This window comes from Camarhynchus parvulus, chromosome 15, assembly GCF_901933205.1.
Source record: "Camarhynchus parvulus chromosome 15, STF_HiC, whole genome shotgun sequence".
NCBI lineage: Eukaryota > Metazoa > Chordata > Aves > Passeriformes > Thraupidae > Camarhynchus > Camarhynchus parvulus.
The window spans coordinates 10988753-11005947 of record NC_044585.1 but is presented as its reverse complement, the minus strand read 5'-3'; the positions used below and the strand labels follow the sequence as shown (position 1 = coordinate 11005947).

General features: G+C 44.6%; 1 protein-coding gene across 2 annotated transcripts in view; it reads left to right on the top strand.

Annotated features, from left to right (window-relative positions):
• The first annotated feature begins 2276 nt into the window (after positions 1-2276).
• Positions 2277-17195, top strand: part of MLXIP (MLX interacting protein) — a 43113-nt gene continuing 28194 nt past the window's right edge. For both annotated transcript variants that reach the window (XM_030958643.1, XM_030958642.1), the window contains exon 1: positions 2277-2669. In XM_030958643.1, coding sequence (XP_030814503.1) covers positions 2299-2669 — 371 coding nt within the window. In that variant the 5' untranslated portion in view covers positions 2277-2298. The remainder of the gene's footprint in view (positions 2670-17195) is intronic.

The window sequence follows — 17195 nt, the reverse complement described above, 5'->3', positions numbered from 1 at the left end:
CTCTTGCACTCAGCCCAGCCCAGGCTGTGTGTAAGATCCCATGAACTCTTCCCCTCATCAGTATGGAAATGCTCATCTTCCTGTCTGTAGATTCGGGAGGATAATCTCACCACTAAGTGGTGTGGAATACACTGTGGGCATTGAACAGCTTGGATGTCTCTGTTCACAATGTGTATTGCAGTTGAATTCCTCCTGGGCTAAAAGCCTATTTCAAGGAATTGTTGTTGTTCCTTGAAGGAACATCATCAGAAACTGGTGGCCTGTGTTTCACCTTGAACTGTGGATTGATGAAAAACAGTAAGAAAAGGCATACTCCAAAGATGTAAGGCCTCTGTTTCCCTTTGCCTCCTGGAATTCCTTGCTGTAGAGTCTTGAACTGTTACTGATCATCTAAATGCTCATCTTAAAAGGGCAGAGCAAGAGGTCTGTCTCCAAAATAAGTGGGTTTATTTTAAGGAATAAAAGCCCCTTTCCTTGCATCTGGCAGAAAAAACCTGAAACTTGTAGCTTAGAGCTGCTGCCCTGTCTTTAAATGATGGTGTACCTTGAACTCTTCCTAGAAAATTGCACTGCAACCTAATGGTTTTATTTTAACAAGTTACCTATATTTTCCTGCAGGAGGAAACACTGGCTTGCTTAGAATTTAGCGAGGTCAGTGTACAGGCTGTTGTTTTGGAAATACTTTATACAGTGCTGCTACTGATGTGATTTTTTTAGCTCACGATTAGTTCTTAACAAACTACATGGAAGACTTCTAATAGGTATTGTTAAACTGTGATTGTTGTTTTGAAATGTTTTAAATTTTTTTGTACTTAGAATATTCTCAGAATGCCTTGCTGGGACGCTTTTTTTTTAAAAGCAAATTTTAATATAAGATACCAATAACCAGATTTGAAGCTAAATATGACTGGCCTTTTCTTCAGAATTTGAGTCAAGTATGATGCTGACTAAGAGCTGAATGCTAGTTTTGGTTTTTAAAGATCTGAGACAGCTCCCACATGATGTGGTCATTCCTTACTGTTGCTTTCATGTGTGGGGAAGTGTTTGACCTACCACTCCTTCCCTAAACACAGGGATCAGTCTTGATTCCATTCTAATGGGGAATGCCAGATCATTGCATGGGCGTAATTGGGATATTGCAGGGATATTGCAGGGATGCCTCTTCTTGCCCAAGACTTGCTCTCAATCTCTTAAGTCCCCCTTGATCTTATTTCTGGTTTAACACACCAGAAAAAGTAGCATGTGGCTGTTGAATGTTTGGAAGCTTCTTCCCTCCTGAGGGTGGCTATGTAGAAGAGCCTATTTTTTCATTTTAAGTGTGAGGTCCTATAACTGAAATAATATATGCAATTTAGTATAAATGCTTTGGAATGTGTGTCCTAGGATCCATCTACTCCCCTGGTCCTGGAGGTTTGTACTGCAGGGCAAGTTTGAGATCTTTTCTCTTGACTTTGTGTACACATACATATGTGTATGGGGTTTTGTGCTGTAGGATGATGCTCTCTCCCCACACCGGCCCTGTTGCTATGCTTTTATGTTAACCTACAGGACCCATTGCTTCCTTTATGCTTTTGAGAAGGACTTTTACCTCTACTGGAACAACTGTGGTTCCTTTTATGTGCCACTGAGCAAGTAGTGAGTTAGGTGTGAGCCACCAGCCTGGCAGAGAAGCTCCATGTCCTGACCTCTCTGTGACTCTGCAGGTCTCCAGCTTCTCTGGCTGCCCTTGCTTCTTGCAGACTGCTTCTGGAAAATTACAAGCAGTTTAGTGTATTAATGACAATTGAAGTATTTCTAGCACAATTGTTCCCTCAACATTCTTCAGCCATTTCTGGGCTGTCCTCTACATCTGGTGTACTTCACAGTCCCTAAAGTTTAGGAATGTTTTCCATAATCGTTAGGGCTGGAAGGGGAGATCACTCAGTCCAACCAGGCAGGGTCACCTGGAGCAGGTGACACAGGAACACATCCAGGTGTGTTTGGAATATCTTTAGATAGGGACAATCCACGGCCCCCCTGGGCAGTTCCAGAGCTCTGCCACCCTCAATGTAAAGGAGCTGTTCCTCGTGTTGAGGCGGAACATTTCGTAGTTTAGTTTGGTTAAAAAAAAAAAAAATTGTTCTGCTGGGTGGAAGTCCCCGCTGAATCACTTACAGCCATCCTCAGGAGATGTGGGGACATTACTAGCACAGAGCCGCTCCGTCGCCTTTAAGCGCGGCGGGGGCCGGCGCGGGGCGGAGCGGGGCGGTGGCGGCGCAGAGCGGGCGCGGGCTCGGCCGCGGCGGCAGCAGCGGGGCCATGGCCGCCGACGTGTTCATGCGGCCGGCGCGGCTGCTCGGGGCGGCGGGGCCGCTGTCCCCCCGCACGGAGCCCGACGAGGACTCGTCGGACACGGACGATGGCGGAGCGTCGCCGGGCGGGGGGCGGCGGTGCGGGCCGCGGCGGGGGCAGCCCCCGGGCCCGCAGATCATCCACTCGGGGCACTTCATGGTCTCGTCGCCTCACAGCGAGCACCCGCCCAAGAAGGGCTACGACTTCGACACGGTCAACGAGCAGACCTGCCAGACCTACCAGTTCGGGGCGGCCCGCGGCGGCGGCGGCGCCGGCGGCCGCCTCAGCATCGACGCGTCCCTCACGAAGCTGTTCGAGTGCATGTCCCTGGCCTACAGGTACCGAGCGGCCCCGGCGGCGAGTCCCGGCCGCGGGGACAGCCCCGGCCGGGCCGGGCGGGGGGACCGCGCCGGGGAGCGGGACCGTGTGAGGGGCGGGGTCGCAGCCGAGCAGGGACCCCCCGGCCCATAACGCTGGGGTTCGGTGCCGCTTTTGTGTTCAGCGAACTTGGGGGTCCCGGCGGGCCCTTCCCCGAGGGCCGGGGCCCGTGGTTGGGGGCGAGCCGGGGGTGTCGCTGCCCCCCCCGCCATGAGGGCTGAGGGCTGGGGTCCCGCTCGCCCCGCCGGCTGCTGGTGCCGCTGGAAGCCCTCAGCATCCCGCGGCCAGGCTGGGAGCGAGTGGAAGCCTCTAGTGCTAAACAGAAACCTTTAAAGGGCAAAGTGCCCCGCTCGATGTGAAACCCGGCCAATTTTCCCCTCCCCAAATTTTATTTTTATAACAAAGTCAAGCAAGCGGGCTCTGTCGCTGTTTCCTTTGTTCCTGTGCTGGCTGCAGCTGGCAGCAGCACTTCCTGGGTTTATCTGCACCTTTTGCTCTGACTTTGGTTGTGCTTTTCATCCCTTCACTAAGGCGTTATATTCCCATTTATCCCCTTTGTCTGTCATCCAAAATGGAGGCAGAGCTGTGGAGTAGAAGTGTTTTGGAAAGATGTGTGTCTGCTCAGCCTTTTGTTCCGTGTGATATAGCAGAAACCGGATCCAATCTGATGTTCTCTGCTGAGCGCATTTTGGAAGTTGATTAAAAGGCTTGATGGAAAATGCCTCTTGGCATATCAACAGAAATATTTATTTTCATCTGTAGGAACCACCTTAGCTTGCTAAAAGAAAATTAGCTTTGCCCACCCCAGATTAATCTATTTAAGTATTGCTCAGTGAAGAGGAAACAATAGAACTATCTGTTCTGTACAGTAGCTTGAAGTTGTAAGTAATATTGAAATTTTGATAATATTGGCCAAGAACGTTATTAGCTACTGGCAAGAGACTGAACCTCAGATAAGGTGTGTGCAACAGTGGATCTAAGTACTTTGCACTTACAAAAAAAAAAAAAAAAAGTAAACCTTTTATTGTATAAGCTGGGAGGAACTTGCAAAGGAGCTGCAGGGATTATGAAGGACAGAACTGGACTGTGCATGTGCTCCTCGGCCTCTATCACCTTTGTTTTATTTTGTGCTTCCACTAGTATGTCATTGGGATTTTGAAGCTGAGGATCACACCCGGTGTAAAGGAATAATTCTGTTACACTGATTGACAGTACTGAACTCTGATGTAGGTGAATTAGTTGAGCACCAAATTTATTACAGAAGAAATAATTTTATCCTGCCTGCTGGTGGTAGCATGAGGCAAGGTGCAGAAAATATCTTCTTAGAGGCTGCCAAAGAAAAGCACATTCTTAATGCTTCTGTCCTTGGGCACCTTAGGGTTTGCTGAGTTGCAGCCCTGCAGCATCCTGCCCAGATCCAGCCTGCTTACTCAGCAGCTTTGGGATAAAATTTTTAAATCTGCCAGACAAACCAATTGTAAACGTGGGTCTAAAAAGGATTGAAGTAATTCTGGAAAATCTGATTTGATGTGTTGAACGTGGCTGTGAAATGGGAAATGTCTTTTTAACAAATGATTGAGCCTTTAGGTTGTATTTCTCTCTGTCCTCAGGTTGGATTTTTTCTTGGTTGGTTTATGGGGATGTTTTTGTGGCTGTTGCCTCAGCTGTACCTTTCTCGTTATTGCCTGTCAGATCCAGCGCTGACAAAACACACAGATTCCATGTTAATGTTTTCCATGCTGCCTTTGCTGGTAGAAATTCACTCTAGAAAAGAACTGGGGCTGTGGAAACCAACAGCAAAAACTGTAACACAGGAAGGTGAAGATGTGTGAGTTTTGCTTTTTGGGGGCATGAGCTGCCTGCAGAGCTGGGGGATGCAGCCCTGTTAAACACAAACCCAAGGAAGCTGCTGTAACAGAGCTCTCTGTGTAATATTTATTTACACATGACACTCATTGCTGGTATTTCAGTGTTTAAAGTTTTAAAGAGAAGCAGTATAACGTGTGGTACTCATTAGCTTGGTGGATGGACTAGAAAGCAAAGCTTTTCTAGATTACCTCAGTCATTACCTGGGTCATTACCTCGGGTGGTTTGTTTGGAAGTGACCAAATTTATGCTGGATCACAGATTCGTGATCCATAGCCCATAAACCTGGGCTCTTCTAGTTGTGCTGTAAATTTTTTTTTGAGTTTGTGTTTGTGCTGTTAACAGCCAAACGTTTTATGATAAAAAAAGTTATTTCTGAACACCAGGGAAGCGATTCCCTTGTGCCTTTGAGCAGTACAAACCAACACGATCCTAATTTTCATCACAGCTGTTTCAGTCACGTATCCAGTTGCACAGCTTGAAAAGTCTCATTTCAGATACGCCATTCCAGAGGGGAAAACATGCCTATAGCATACTCCCCTGTACAGTGAGCAGATTAAACCAAATTTTTAAAATAATAAGTAACTTATAAACACTGGGGTTTACAACAGGTGTCACGCGGGCTGTACTTTATCTAAGTGTAGCCTGTTTTTCTCATGAGATTGATTGTGGGAGCTGTACCACACTGACAGAGGTAAAAGAGGTAAAAAGGTTTTCCCCTTTTAGCCCCTTCATCTCAGCTCTTTAAACCAATGTGACCTTGCAGACCTTGACGTGTAGGTAGCTAGAATTGACTTGTTGCAGGCAGGCAAAAAGATCTTAAAAAATGTTCTTCTCAAAATGAGAAAGACCTTTGACTCTGCTCATTCTAATGAGAAACTGCTCCTGGGTACATGACCTACAATACACAGAATTAAGTAAAATGTTATGTCATCTTGATATTTAATTTAGTAAAGCCCTCTAATAACTTTACCATTATCCAAATAATTACATTACCCAGAAATAACTTCCCCAAGCTCAACTGTATTCAGAAATGTTTCAACAGCAGCCTATCATGAGGGTTTTCCCCCCTCAGATTGAGACAGAAGAATTTTTTCTCTTTGTTAGGATTAATGGTAATACTCACACTGGGTGGTGTTCTTTTTAAACTATTGTATGTTTTTATGACAGTCATTGCTTTTCTTAGAACAGGCCATGCTAGGGTAGATGAAGATGACTTTGTGGTCTCATTTATTCTTAAGTAGCCTCAGAGTTCTCTCACCTCTTATTAAGAGCTTAAGGAACATGCCAGGTGTTGTACTTGAGGTAAGAGTGTTAAGGTTGCCATGAGATCCTTGTCCAAAACCCTCTGGATCTGCTTGCTGAAGCTGCACAGGGCAGGAGAGTGGGGTCTGGGAACTGGGACAAAAACTGCCTTGTGAACAGCTTGCCAGGTCATTTCTAGATTTCGTCTCTCCTCTTTAGCAATATGACTCCTTCACTTCATGTAGATGGAAGCCAAAAATATTCCCTTCCTCAGTGGACTGACGTGAGGGGTCAGCTTGTTTCCAGAGCGCCTTTGGCACACATTCTTTGTCAGTGCAGTGTTTGGGGAAGTTCTCAGCACTGCTGGTAGCACTTGGAGATTAAAAACCTCCACAGTTTCAGCTACATATTTCACATGCTGCTTGTAGAAGCTACTCTGATAAAAACACCTATATTCACCTCTGAATTTAGCCAAACTTGAGCAGAGTTGCTGTTCCAAGTATTTTTTTAACCATAGTAAGGGTCCCTGCAAAGCAAGGATGCTGTATTCAGGGTGCAGTATGAATCAGGACATCGGTACTGAGCCTCTTACTCTGCTTATGTCAAATGCTTGATATAGTCACAAGCTTTTAAGCTCTGTGTAAGATGCACTTTGAAATTCCACCTTGACAACCTTGAACCTCAGGACAGTTTGCAGAAAGGTGGCTGAGCTGTTCTTGTCTCCAAGATGCATTTCTTTGCCAAAGTAAACATTTAGTAGTGCTAGTGTGAGGAGGCCTTGGTTCAGATTAAGGTTTTGCTGTCTTCAGGGCTACAAATGACTACAGGAAGAGCAGACAAATTCTGTGGACAGAGGTGTAGATACAGGGACAATTTTGTTTGTTTTGCTCCTGGTTATTTTGGTGTCCCTGCAGACTGGTTTCTATGGACCTGGTTGGGCAGGGTGTTGCTATAGAGGTGTGGGGCACAGTAGTCGCCTTTTTCATTAAAAAAAGCACATTGTTGTCATCTTTTGATCTGCCATTTAATCTACTTGTTTTGTTGTTGTTCTCATCTTGTGTTTTTACTCAGTAAACAGATGTTATTTTCTGGCTTAAATACAACATGGATTTTGTAATCATCATTTTTGATGGATTGCTGAAATAGGGAAGAGGGAGCTAGTTTGTCCTCAGACTGCCAGTTCTCAAGAACTTTTGCATGATCTGAAAAAAATGTGGGTGAACTTTGAGATTTGGCATTATTTTTAGTGAAGATTTTTTGCTCATGATTATGATGTGCTTTGAATGGCAACAGAAATTAATATGTTGATTTTCAGTTCTCCCCCCCTTACCTGTTTTTATTTCTTTCTGCTGAGTGGCAAGAGGAATTAAAGCCAAGAGACCCAAATTTCAGGTCTTGGCTTTACTCATGTTTTTCCACACACCCCTTTAGTAGGTCACTGAACCATTCTTGTTTGTTACTTTCCCATGTGGGGGAAAAAAATTTCCATTCTTTTGGAAAGCAGAGTTGATATTCAGTCACTTGAGCAGCTGCTTATCTGACTGTGTGTCCTTAAGCTATGATTAGTCTTAATCAAACAAAAGGAAAAGGGTATCTAGTGATGCTGCAAGCTGGGAAGGGGTGGGGAGGAATAAAGGGAGCTTTGTAGCCATTTTGAGCTGAAGGCTGGGCATTTCTGGGATGTCAGAGGCATTTTGACAGGCTTGAAGGAGAGAGTGAACTCTTTAAGTTGTAATGGGTGGGTGGAATTTTTCCCCTAATAACAGCACTCAGAGATCTGCTGTAAAGCAGGAGGAGTTAAAGGGCAAGGAATGAGGCTGGAAGCTCACTGAGATCTGGAGTGAAATTAAGAGGCTCTTTGAGGAGTGCATTGAGTGAATTAGAAGGGCCAAGATAAAGCCACACAAAGAGCTGTGTGGTGTTGACAGAGGCCACGGGGATGGAAACAGGAAAGAAAAAATGAGATACTGCAAAGTTCAAGTCATACAAAGGATATCTCAGCTGACTGGGTGGGTTTGAGCCCGGGTTACAAACTCACTGAACCCTGTGAGTGAGGAAACACCCAGCAGCAGGGGTGGATGGAGTGACAGCAAGGAAGGGGAAGTCTCTAATCGTGGTGGGGATTGTGAGGAAGAAAAGAGGTTGGAGTTGTACTTAGCTGAGATTTGAATAAAAGGACAGAGGTAAATGATCATGAGTTGTGGAGAAAGGAGGATGTCAGTGTAATGCTGTTCAGGGCAGGAGAAATAGGAATGAAAGGGGAGAATATATAGAAAGTAAGGGTGGACAATGGAAGGTGTGGCTGGAGTTGGAGGAGTCCAGTGTTTATTCCCCATGCTTTGATCTGTGATAGGAGAGTTAGATAGGAAGCACTTGAAGGTGTGCCTGATGAAGGGGAGAATGAGCTGGATGGACCCAGATGTGGAAGTCATGGATGATGGAGCAGTGAGATGGGGCAGGAGATCTGGAATTCCTGTTTTGGCTCTTCTCATGCTGCCCTGCTGCCTTTTGCTGTTGGACAGAAAGGGCTCTCTTTTTAAAACAGAGCAACAACAACAACAAAAAACCTTATCATCTGAGAAACCTGGACCAGTTTGGGTTTAATCTAGTATTTTATTTTTAATTAACTACAGGCTATATGCTTGCAACTTCCTTTCTTTGTATGCAGAAATTAATTGCATTTACAGTTTCCTTCATCTGTCCTTTGATATCTTAATATCATTGGCACAAGAAGTTCTTTAAAGACAAAACTTCTAAGCTACTTCTGCGGAAAAAGACAAGCTTTGTAAACTCTTTGATGGCTATAGAAATATTTTACAGCTTTCATACAATTTTCCTTTCGCTCTGGAAAGGAAACCTTTAACATGTCCATGAAACAATCATGAAGATGATTAGGAAAAGTACTTGTTTCAGTTGCCTCCAAAGAAAATAGAGTTGGTTCTTTGTGTTTCAGACAGTGATGGAAAAACCTGAATCTGATTGTTTTTAGTGCAAGTTAGAGTTACATTATTATCACTGTTTCTGAAGCAGGAAGGCTTGAAAAATAGGGTTAGGAAAAGCAAGGTTCTTCAGAAATTGCTTCTAACCAGAACAAAAATTCTGAACACGGTCTTTTCAAATGATTTCTGTTTGTTTGCTCAAATGGGACTTGGAAGGTAATTTTTGGTTGTTTTTGAACATAAAGCATGCTGACTTGGTGTCACTCCTGACAGAATTAATGCAGCCATCCCTTGGTGAGTAAAGCAGCCATTGCCATTGAAAATGTTCTGGTGTGCGTTTGCCACAGCTTATTTACTTTGTGACACACAAGCTCAAAGCTCTTCACTGACCCTTGGTTTCTTGGCTGTTGATCTTAGATAAACCAGTTACTGCTTTTTCCTCCCTTTCTCCATTCTGAAATGACCAAAACAGTCTCAGCACTTCAGAGCCCCAGATGTGTGTGCTGGCCTTTCAGAAAGAGGGAAGCAAAGGCATGAAATTTATAAGTGAGCTGACATAGGAGTCTTAAAGGAAGACCTATGAAAGATCACACCTCAGATACAAACTTAATAAAGGACAAATGGAAGAAAGATTTAGGAGGAGATGATGAAGAGGATGTGCAGCTTACTGACATGTGCCTTAGAAAAGCTATGAAGGATGTGACACCTTGGTCATTCTGTGTAGTGTGAATGGCTGCAGGGGAATTGCCTGCTCCCTCCGTTCTGTGTAGGGGAATTGCCTGCTCCCTCTCTGTTAAGCAGATTTCACTTTGTGCCTTAAGATATGGAACCTCTTGAGTGCTGCTTAAGAGCAAGCTCAGCAGCAGTTACCTTTGTGAAAGATCAGTGTTGTTAGTTGACATCAGTGGATAATAGAAAATGGGATTGGAAAGGAGCATAGGAGCCATCTGGGCCCAGAGAAAAGATTCCTTCCCTTGGCTGGTTATCCACACCATGGCCACTTGCAAGGTCTATGAAGGTACAAAGCCCAGTGTCAGGAGTTGTTCTCAGGGCTGCTTTGTCACCTTTGGGACTGTAAGAGAAAAGGTGACATGCCAGATGGAAAGGGCTTGCAGGGCACTGCTGGGATTATCCTGTAGCAGGGTATTAGTGAAAGAATCTGATTCACTTCAATTAGTGATATGTCAGTGTGTTTTGGCCAGAATACTCCTGACCTACAGATAACCCTTAGCCATGACACAGTTGGTGATGTACTGTGGTGTGAGGAAAGGGTTCAGCTGTTTAAATAGCTAAGCATTGCTGCTTAATGAATTGATCACTTTTCCTGAAAAGCACCGAAAAATTTAAATGACTTGTTAAATTTTAATAACTTGTTTGAGAGCTTTTTATCCTTGGTTTTGTGTTTGCAGCACATTATCTACAGCAGTAATGCACAGTTAGAGACCTTTTAGTGTCTCTACTTCTAGTTTAGCTGATGGTGTAGTGCAAGGAAGCAATGGATACAACCCTTTTGGTGTATTTAATGCCTTTTCTTACTGTATTTTTTATGTGTGTTAAGGTCTTCCTACATACAGAGATAAATTCTATATTTTTAATTATAGTGGGAGATTTCTAGATTTCTGGGGATATCTTTATTGCTCAGTTACACCACTCCAGAGCAAGCAGAGAATATCTTTATGGGTAGAGTATGTAATGTTTGTGCTTCTGTTTCATTGCAGATTAACATTATTTCCTTATGCATTTTCCCAGTGATTCAAGGAACAAAGAGCAGAATTTTGGGGGGACAGTTCAGGGCAGAAATAAGAGCTGAGGCTGCTTTCAGCTGAAGGAGCAAGGAAGAATGGTTGAGAGATGACCCTTAGTTCATGAAAAGTTGTCCTTACTCAAGCACAGAAGTCTGATGCTTGTTACAGTTTTGTTCCTGTGTGAGCTTGAAAGGGCTTCTTCCATCTCAGGAGATCAGGGGTGGTCTTGTCTTTGCTGGTTTTGGGTGGGGCTTACTTGTCCTAGGGCTGGTTTGTGAATTAAGAATTGAAGAGTGGAGCCTTAAGGGTGACTGAGGGGGTGGAGAGAAGATCCAGATAACCTTTTGCCATTCTTGAGAAAGAGGACTGCTGGTACTTGTTTTGGAAGTGAGATAGGAGCTGCCTTGTTTGTACTTGGGTTTTGCAGATCTAGGGGGAAGGTGGCAGTTGGCAAGTGTGACCTGGCCTGAACTTCTTTGTGGGGTGTTTGCTCCTCCTGGCTTTGTCCTGCACTGCATCTGCCCTGGTATTGAGAGAGTCCTGCTGATGTGGGTCCTCAAAGTGTCTGTGCTGAGAGCTTGTGTGAACACCAGAGCCTTTAGTGCCATTAGAATCCTGTGGTGAGTGCAGGACCTTGGTCCTGTGTCCTGCCAGGCAGAGGGAGCAAAGGAACAAAGGTGTGCAAGTGTTTCATTCTGAGGAGTTTGTGCTGTAGCTTGTGCTGCTGCCTAGAACAGATCTGCAGGAGCACAAGTGAGCAGGATGAGGCCTTTTTTGTTCACTGATCCTTCCAGTGGAGGCTGTTAGTCCTCAGAGGTCAGCAGGGTTGTTCTTTATGAGAGACTTGTCTGCATAACAGGATTCAAGCAAACATTGCAGAGGCACAGAAGAGGTTTGCTTCTGGAATCTGTCAAGTTGATTGTTTTCAGAATTCTGCAGCATGGGGTGTTTTACACGAAATCCTGGCCTCCTTTCCCTCTGCTGCTTTGTTTACTCTCCCTTCCCTCAAGGTCCCATAGTAATGGGTGCTCTGCCTGCAGCAGTTCAAGGACACCATGGCTGAAGTGGCCTTGGCCAGCCTGGCTGGGAGACCTCTGGCCAGGCTGCAGCAACTCAGTGACTTCTGTATCCAGCAGCCAGACCCTTCTCCAGCCCATGTGAACTTGTCCAAAACACTTCTTGTCCACATTGTCCTATCTGTGCCAGGGACTTGGTTGCCTTGGCACCAAAATTCTTATGTAGGGCAAGGGTTAGACTCACTCCAGCCTGCCAGAGTGATGATGCAGAGCCCAGGCCTCTGTGGTAGTGCTGGTGTATCTTTGGAGCAGCTGGAATGTGGGGTTTCACAATAGACCTAAAAATAACTCAGTATGTTGATGTGAATGTGAGCCATCACAGGCTCTTCTGCTCAGCTCTTCATGCTGCATCTTACATCCAGATTTTAGGCTGCTCTTAAGTCTAGTTTGTTCTCACTGTCCACACCATTCACAAAGAGGGAGAGACCAAATGGAGCAGCAATTGTGGAAGAACTTTTCATGTCTTTGTAATTCCTCTTTGAAGTCCATGATTACTCTTTACTATCTTTTTATCATGCAGCTTTTTGCTTTTGGTGCTGTGGTGTGACACTTGATTCAGTGATAAAAGCCCTTACTTTGGAGGCAGAAGTGATCACTGTAAACAAGGAAAGACATGCACATAAAAAGGAAAACTTAAAGGTAAAAAGGAAATACCTGAGCTTGTGGGTCTGGCAGCTGTTAGAGAAGAAGTGTTAGTACCAAACTGGAAGAGGCCAGTGGAAGATCTTGTTGCATTTCTGATCTGCCAGTCATTGGATATGGGCATTATCTGCTGCCACGTTTCCCAGAGCAAAGAATGATATCATTTGTTTTGTTCTTGGATGGTCACTCTCTGCTCATCCTGATGAATTTCTGTATATTTACATTGAAGCTGTAGTCTGAGTAAACTTAGCCATGGCTAGTCAAGCTCTGTTAACAGTATTTACAGCATCAGGAGAACTCCCAGTATTTGAGTGAGAGGCAGCACAGCAGAGTCCTGGTCCTGCTAAGCTGTGGATTCAGGGAGGGCTCTGAGTTGTGCTCTCCTGTGAGCAGCACTCAATGGTCTGCATGTTCATTCCCTGCTTCTCGTGTTTGCTGGTCCTGTACCGTGTCCAGAGAATGTATCACCATTCCCTGTATAAACTCCTGCACATTGCTATCTGCACAGCTTAGTCCAAATTTCTGTTTGCTTGGTAAACATCTGTTCCTGACAGGATGGAGGCTGAGGGAACTTGGATGGAAAATGTGCTGGTGATGTGCCAGATGTGGGAAAGCATGAAGCAGTGAAGGGGAATCAACTACTTGTTTCTGCTCTTTGAAACACAGCTTTTGAGAAAGAAAATTGAGTGTAGGGGTTGTAGAGAGGTTTGCCACCTGGAAACCTACAAAATTTACATTTCTGAATTAGAGGATATAAAACTTTTAGAAAGGAAGGACTAAGTCAAGGGATTTGGATATGGTTGTGAAATATTTAGATCTGTTACAGAGCCAGAGAAGCTCTTTGAGTGTTGTCAGCTTATTTCAAATGAAGTGTTGTGATGGGAGAACTGACTTGATCAGGAATACAAATATCCTCAAGGAGAGAACTGCACTCACTTCAGGTAATTATAAGGAACCATGTTTGATGCCTAAAACAGAGGTTGTGAAACAATTGCTTTGGGAAACCAAAACAATCTGTCCAAAACCTGGGGCATCCAAGCTGTTGAGTAGTCACCATAGTGGCTGTTGTCTACTAAAAATGTCATTATCCCTCCCTTTCAAAGCAGAGTCCTGCCAAATCAATATACATACTCAGCTGGGGGGGCAAAAAGAGAAACTGTGTAGTTCTTCAGTTCACTTTTAGGGAGTGAGTTAATATACTTGCTAATATCATTTTCCTTTAGAGCTGGGAGGGGCTGGTTGTTGGGAGCTGGCAGGAACACCCTGGGGACACACTTGTGCTGTTGTGACCCTTCCCCAAGCACCTGCTCACCCACTGCTGGGACTGAGCATGGACCTGTGGCACCCTGGGTGGGGCTTCCTACAGCCCTTGCCAAAGCAGGTGCCAGGTGCTGGAGTAGCCACACAGTGTTTCAGTATCAGCTGGGAGAAAATTCCAGGCAGTCTTTGGTCTCTGGAGGCTGCAGATAAGGCCAGAGTGAGTGGCTGTGGCTGCTCTCTGTGGCAGCAGCCCTGTTCTGTGCTGCTGCCTGGAGGTGCTGGGGATTCCATGGTCTTGTGCAAGCACAGAGCCAGTATGTTTGTGACTGGAGTGACACTGTGATCTGAGTCATTCTTCCTGTGAGGAAGGGTAATCTGCAGCAAAACTGCATGGGAACCAGAGGCATTCCTAAATCCTGGTCTGTCTATCGTGCTGTGTGAAATTGTTAACCCTTGGAGAAAACCATGGGATAAGATTCTACTTACTTTATCAAATCAGCAAATGTTACTGGAGAGCAGAGCTTAGCTCTGCAAGTAGATGCATAGAATTCTGCAATAAAAGCTAATTCATTACTGTTTCTAATAAAATTTTGGTCTGTGAAGGCTGTTGTTTAGGAACTCAGCGTGGATCCCATCTGTTTTTAGTATCCAGTTGTACAAGTAGAACCCTCAAATCTCTAGTAAAAATCTTAGCAGAGCTTAAGGAGACTAAAACTTTTATTAGCAGTTTTTATTAGCACATTAGTAGGCTTGGTGTCTAAGCTTGGCATGTGGTGATTATAGGCTGGGTGCATGTAACAGGCTTTTGGAAATAGGAAGACAGATCCTAGGAAATTTTGAGAGGTTGCTTCTCTCCATAGCAATAAACATGTAAAAAGTGTTATTTACCTTTCACATGAGCTTTCCCAAGGGACTGTTGTGTCCCCAGGACAGGACTCTACATAATGAAGGCTGGGACTGGTTTTTTGTGATTTTGGCACATAGGAAAAACCTGGTTCAAAGAAGACTTGAGTGAGGGTCATTTAGTGACTTGGTTGTTGTTTTGCTTGTAGTAAGATTTGTGAAAGTGCTGATGCTGTCACATGTTTTACTGGTGAAGTCAACACTTGCTTTGGGACTTAAACCATCTCAGTGTATTTGAAAGTCAGTCCAGACATGTCTTTTAACTGGTGCACAGGTGAATGGCATGGGAATTTCTGAACGACGTTGCTGCTTGATATTTAATCATGGTGGTTACTGGGAGCAAAGGAATGACTTTATAAGGGTATCATGCAATAAAACAAGGTCTTCTTCTGACCCTTACTGCATATAGTGAGGTTAAATATTGCTTTTGAAAGTTAACTGCTATGAAACATTCATCAGTGCCCTTTGCTGTGCATAGTTACCATAACCACCATCATTGTAAAGTAACAGATCCAACAATTCAGCAGGACTGGAGCCACCAAGGACAGGGTTGATATCTCCATCTGTGTGTGGGAACCTGGCATTGCCCTTGGCCTGTCCAATCCTAGAAAGGCAACAGGAGCCATCTGGGAAAAGTGTGGTGAGGATTATGTGGCATGAACATTATTAGCTGCTTCCCTGCCAGCCCTGTGTCCCAGTTAATTAAGGAAGGGTCACTCACACAGCCCTCCCTGCACTGCAGCAGACAGATCTTCACAGCTCCAGTCTGACTCGTGACCCACAGGTGGAAGTTTGTTTTCCACTCTGTGTTCTCTAAATGTTCAGCCTTCCTGGGACTGTGGTTTTGGTTGGGTGGATCCTGGGGAGTTTTACTGTGGTGTTTGAGATGTGGTGCCCCCATGGCACGGCCATGCACAGGGCAGTGGGGTGTTCTCTGTGAATTGAAGGGCTGGTTTTGGTGCAGCATTGCCAGAGCACTTGTTTGCACAGAGATCCAAGAAAGGTCTAAGTGGAGACTTTTCCTGTGAGTTGTGCATGACCTTTTAGAGACTTTATTTTTTTCCACATTCCTGGCTGTTCTGTGTGAGTTCTGGAGGAGTTTCCTCCCTTCATCATCTTTCTATGGGATTTTGATTGGTCTTTGAGTGGTTTCAGTAGTAACACAATGGTGCCTTTACCCTGCTTCTGTCTCTTGTGTAGCTTCTGGTTCAGCTTTTATGTAAACTTTGAATAAGCTGTGTGTGCTGTTGCAGTCTTGAGTCTGTAATAACTGAATTTGGGAACCAGCCTGGTGTTTTTCAAGCTGCAGGGAGCTGGCTGCAGACAGCTGGGATGAAAGCTTTGCATCACAAGGGGAGAGCTGGGAGAGCATCTCTGCTTTTCCAAACCTGTAAGGCGCTTTCAGAATAAGGTCCCTGAAGTCTTGCAGTGTATTTATAGGATGTAATGTTGTTCAGAGAATGTTACAGTATCCTCTGTGGCAGAAGTGCTGGTTTCAGGTTTCTCCAGCGTGGTAAACAGCTCTAGGCTCCTGTGGTATGTGTGCTGCTCTGAGAGCTGGGCTGATCTGCCGCGCTGATAGGGTTTGTTTGGGTTTTTCAGAAGCTCCGTGTGTGAAAAATCTTTTACGTCCCAGATCATCACATCTTGATCAGTTCATTAATCTAGGCTGGGACCTTAATGATCAAAAAGATTCTGACACATTTATAGCTCTCCATACAAGAGGGTCCCTCACCAACAACCATCCTTTTGAATAATGGATTTGTACTGCAAAACCCTGTCAGTCCCTGATCATCTGTGTTGGGAAACAGCTCCTTGTAGTGAATATTGTGATTCTGAGAAGGCTGATGAAAAGCCAGTGGCCAAAATCAAGTCTTAGGAAGAAGTGGAAAATTTCAAGACACTAAAATAAGTAGGATCACTTCCCTTTACATTGAAGCAGCTCTAAAAAGTGACACTTCTTTGCACCATGCATGAGAGCATAGGAAGCACTTCAAAAACAAGGAGAACAAAATGTATTGAAAAAAGAAATAAAACCAAATGTACTGATCTGATGTGAAAAATGTAAATCAGATCCTTGCTAAAGCTTTCCCTTGCTCGTGGCATTTCTCATGTGGGGTGTGTGGCTGGGATATGCTTGGCTGGTGTTCTGTCCTTGCTTTGCCACTGACACACTTTGTGCCCATGGGCAGCTGCTTTTCCATCCTGGCATTTCAGATTTGGGCAGTGAAAGGGGTGGGGTGTGCCTCTGAGCCTGGATCTCAGAGCACCGTGTGAGTTTTGTGTGTCAGCTTCTTTTTCCATGATGGTGTTTCTGGTAGTCCTTTTAGAAGGTCCTGATTTTTGATAGTGGAAGTGTGTGGCCTTTTATAAAGTGTTAATATTTATGAAGTTACAAAGTTAAAGGCAGCAAGGCTCAGGGAGAGGTTTGGGGAGGGTCAGCAGTGACAGATGTGATGGTAAGGCCCATTTTCTCAGCCTTTTGTTTGACTTATTAATGACAGTACTTAAGCAGCTTTTTTCTTTTCTTGCTGTTCCAGTTCAGTACTAAAGTAAGCCACTGTTGGACAAGTGTCTGAAGAGCAGGAACATTTCTAGAAATATCCTTTGATTTCTGACTGGAAATGAGAAACTATCTAAATATTCTGAGTCTTTAAATAGCCACTGGCTGAAGGACACCATAGCCTTCAAGTCTCCTTGATATTTGTACTGATGTTTATGTTTGCCCTGTGCTCTTGTCACCCTTTCATAACCTGCATGGAACCTGCCTCTGGTGAAAGCATTTCTCAGTGGTCCTTCGCAGCTGCCTG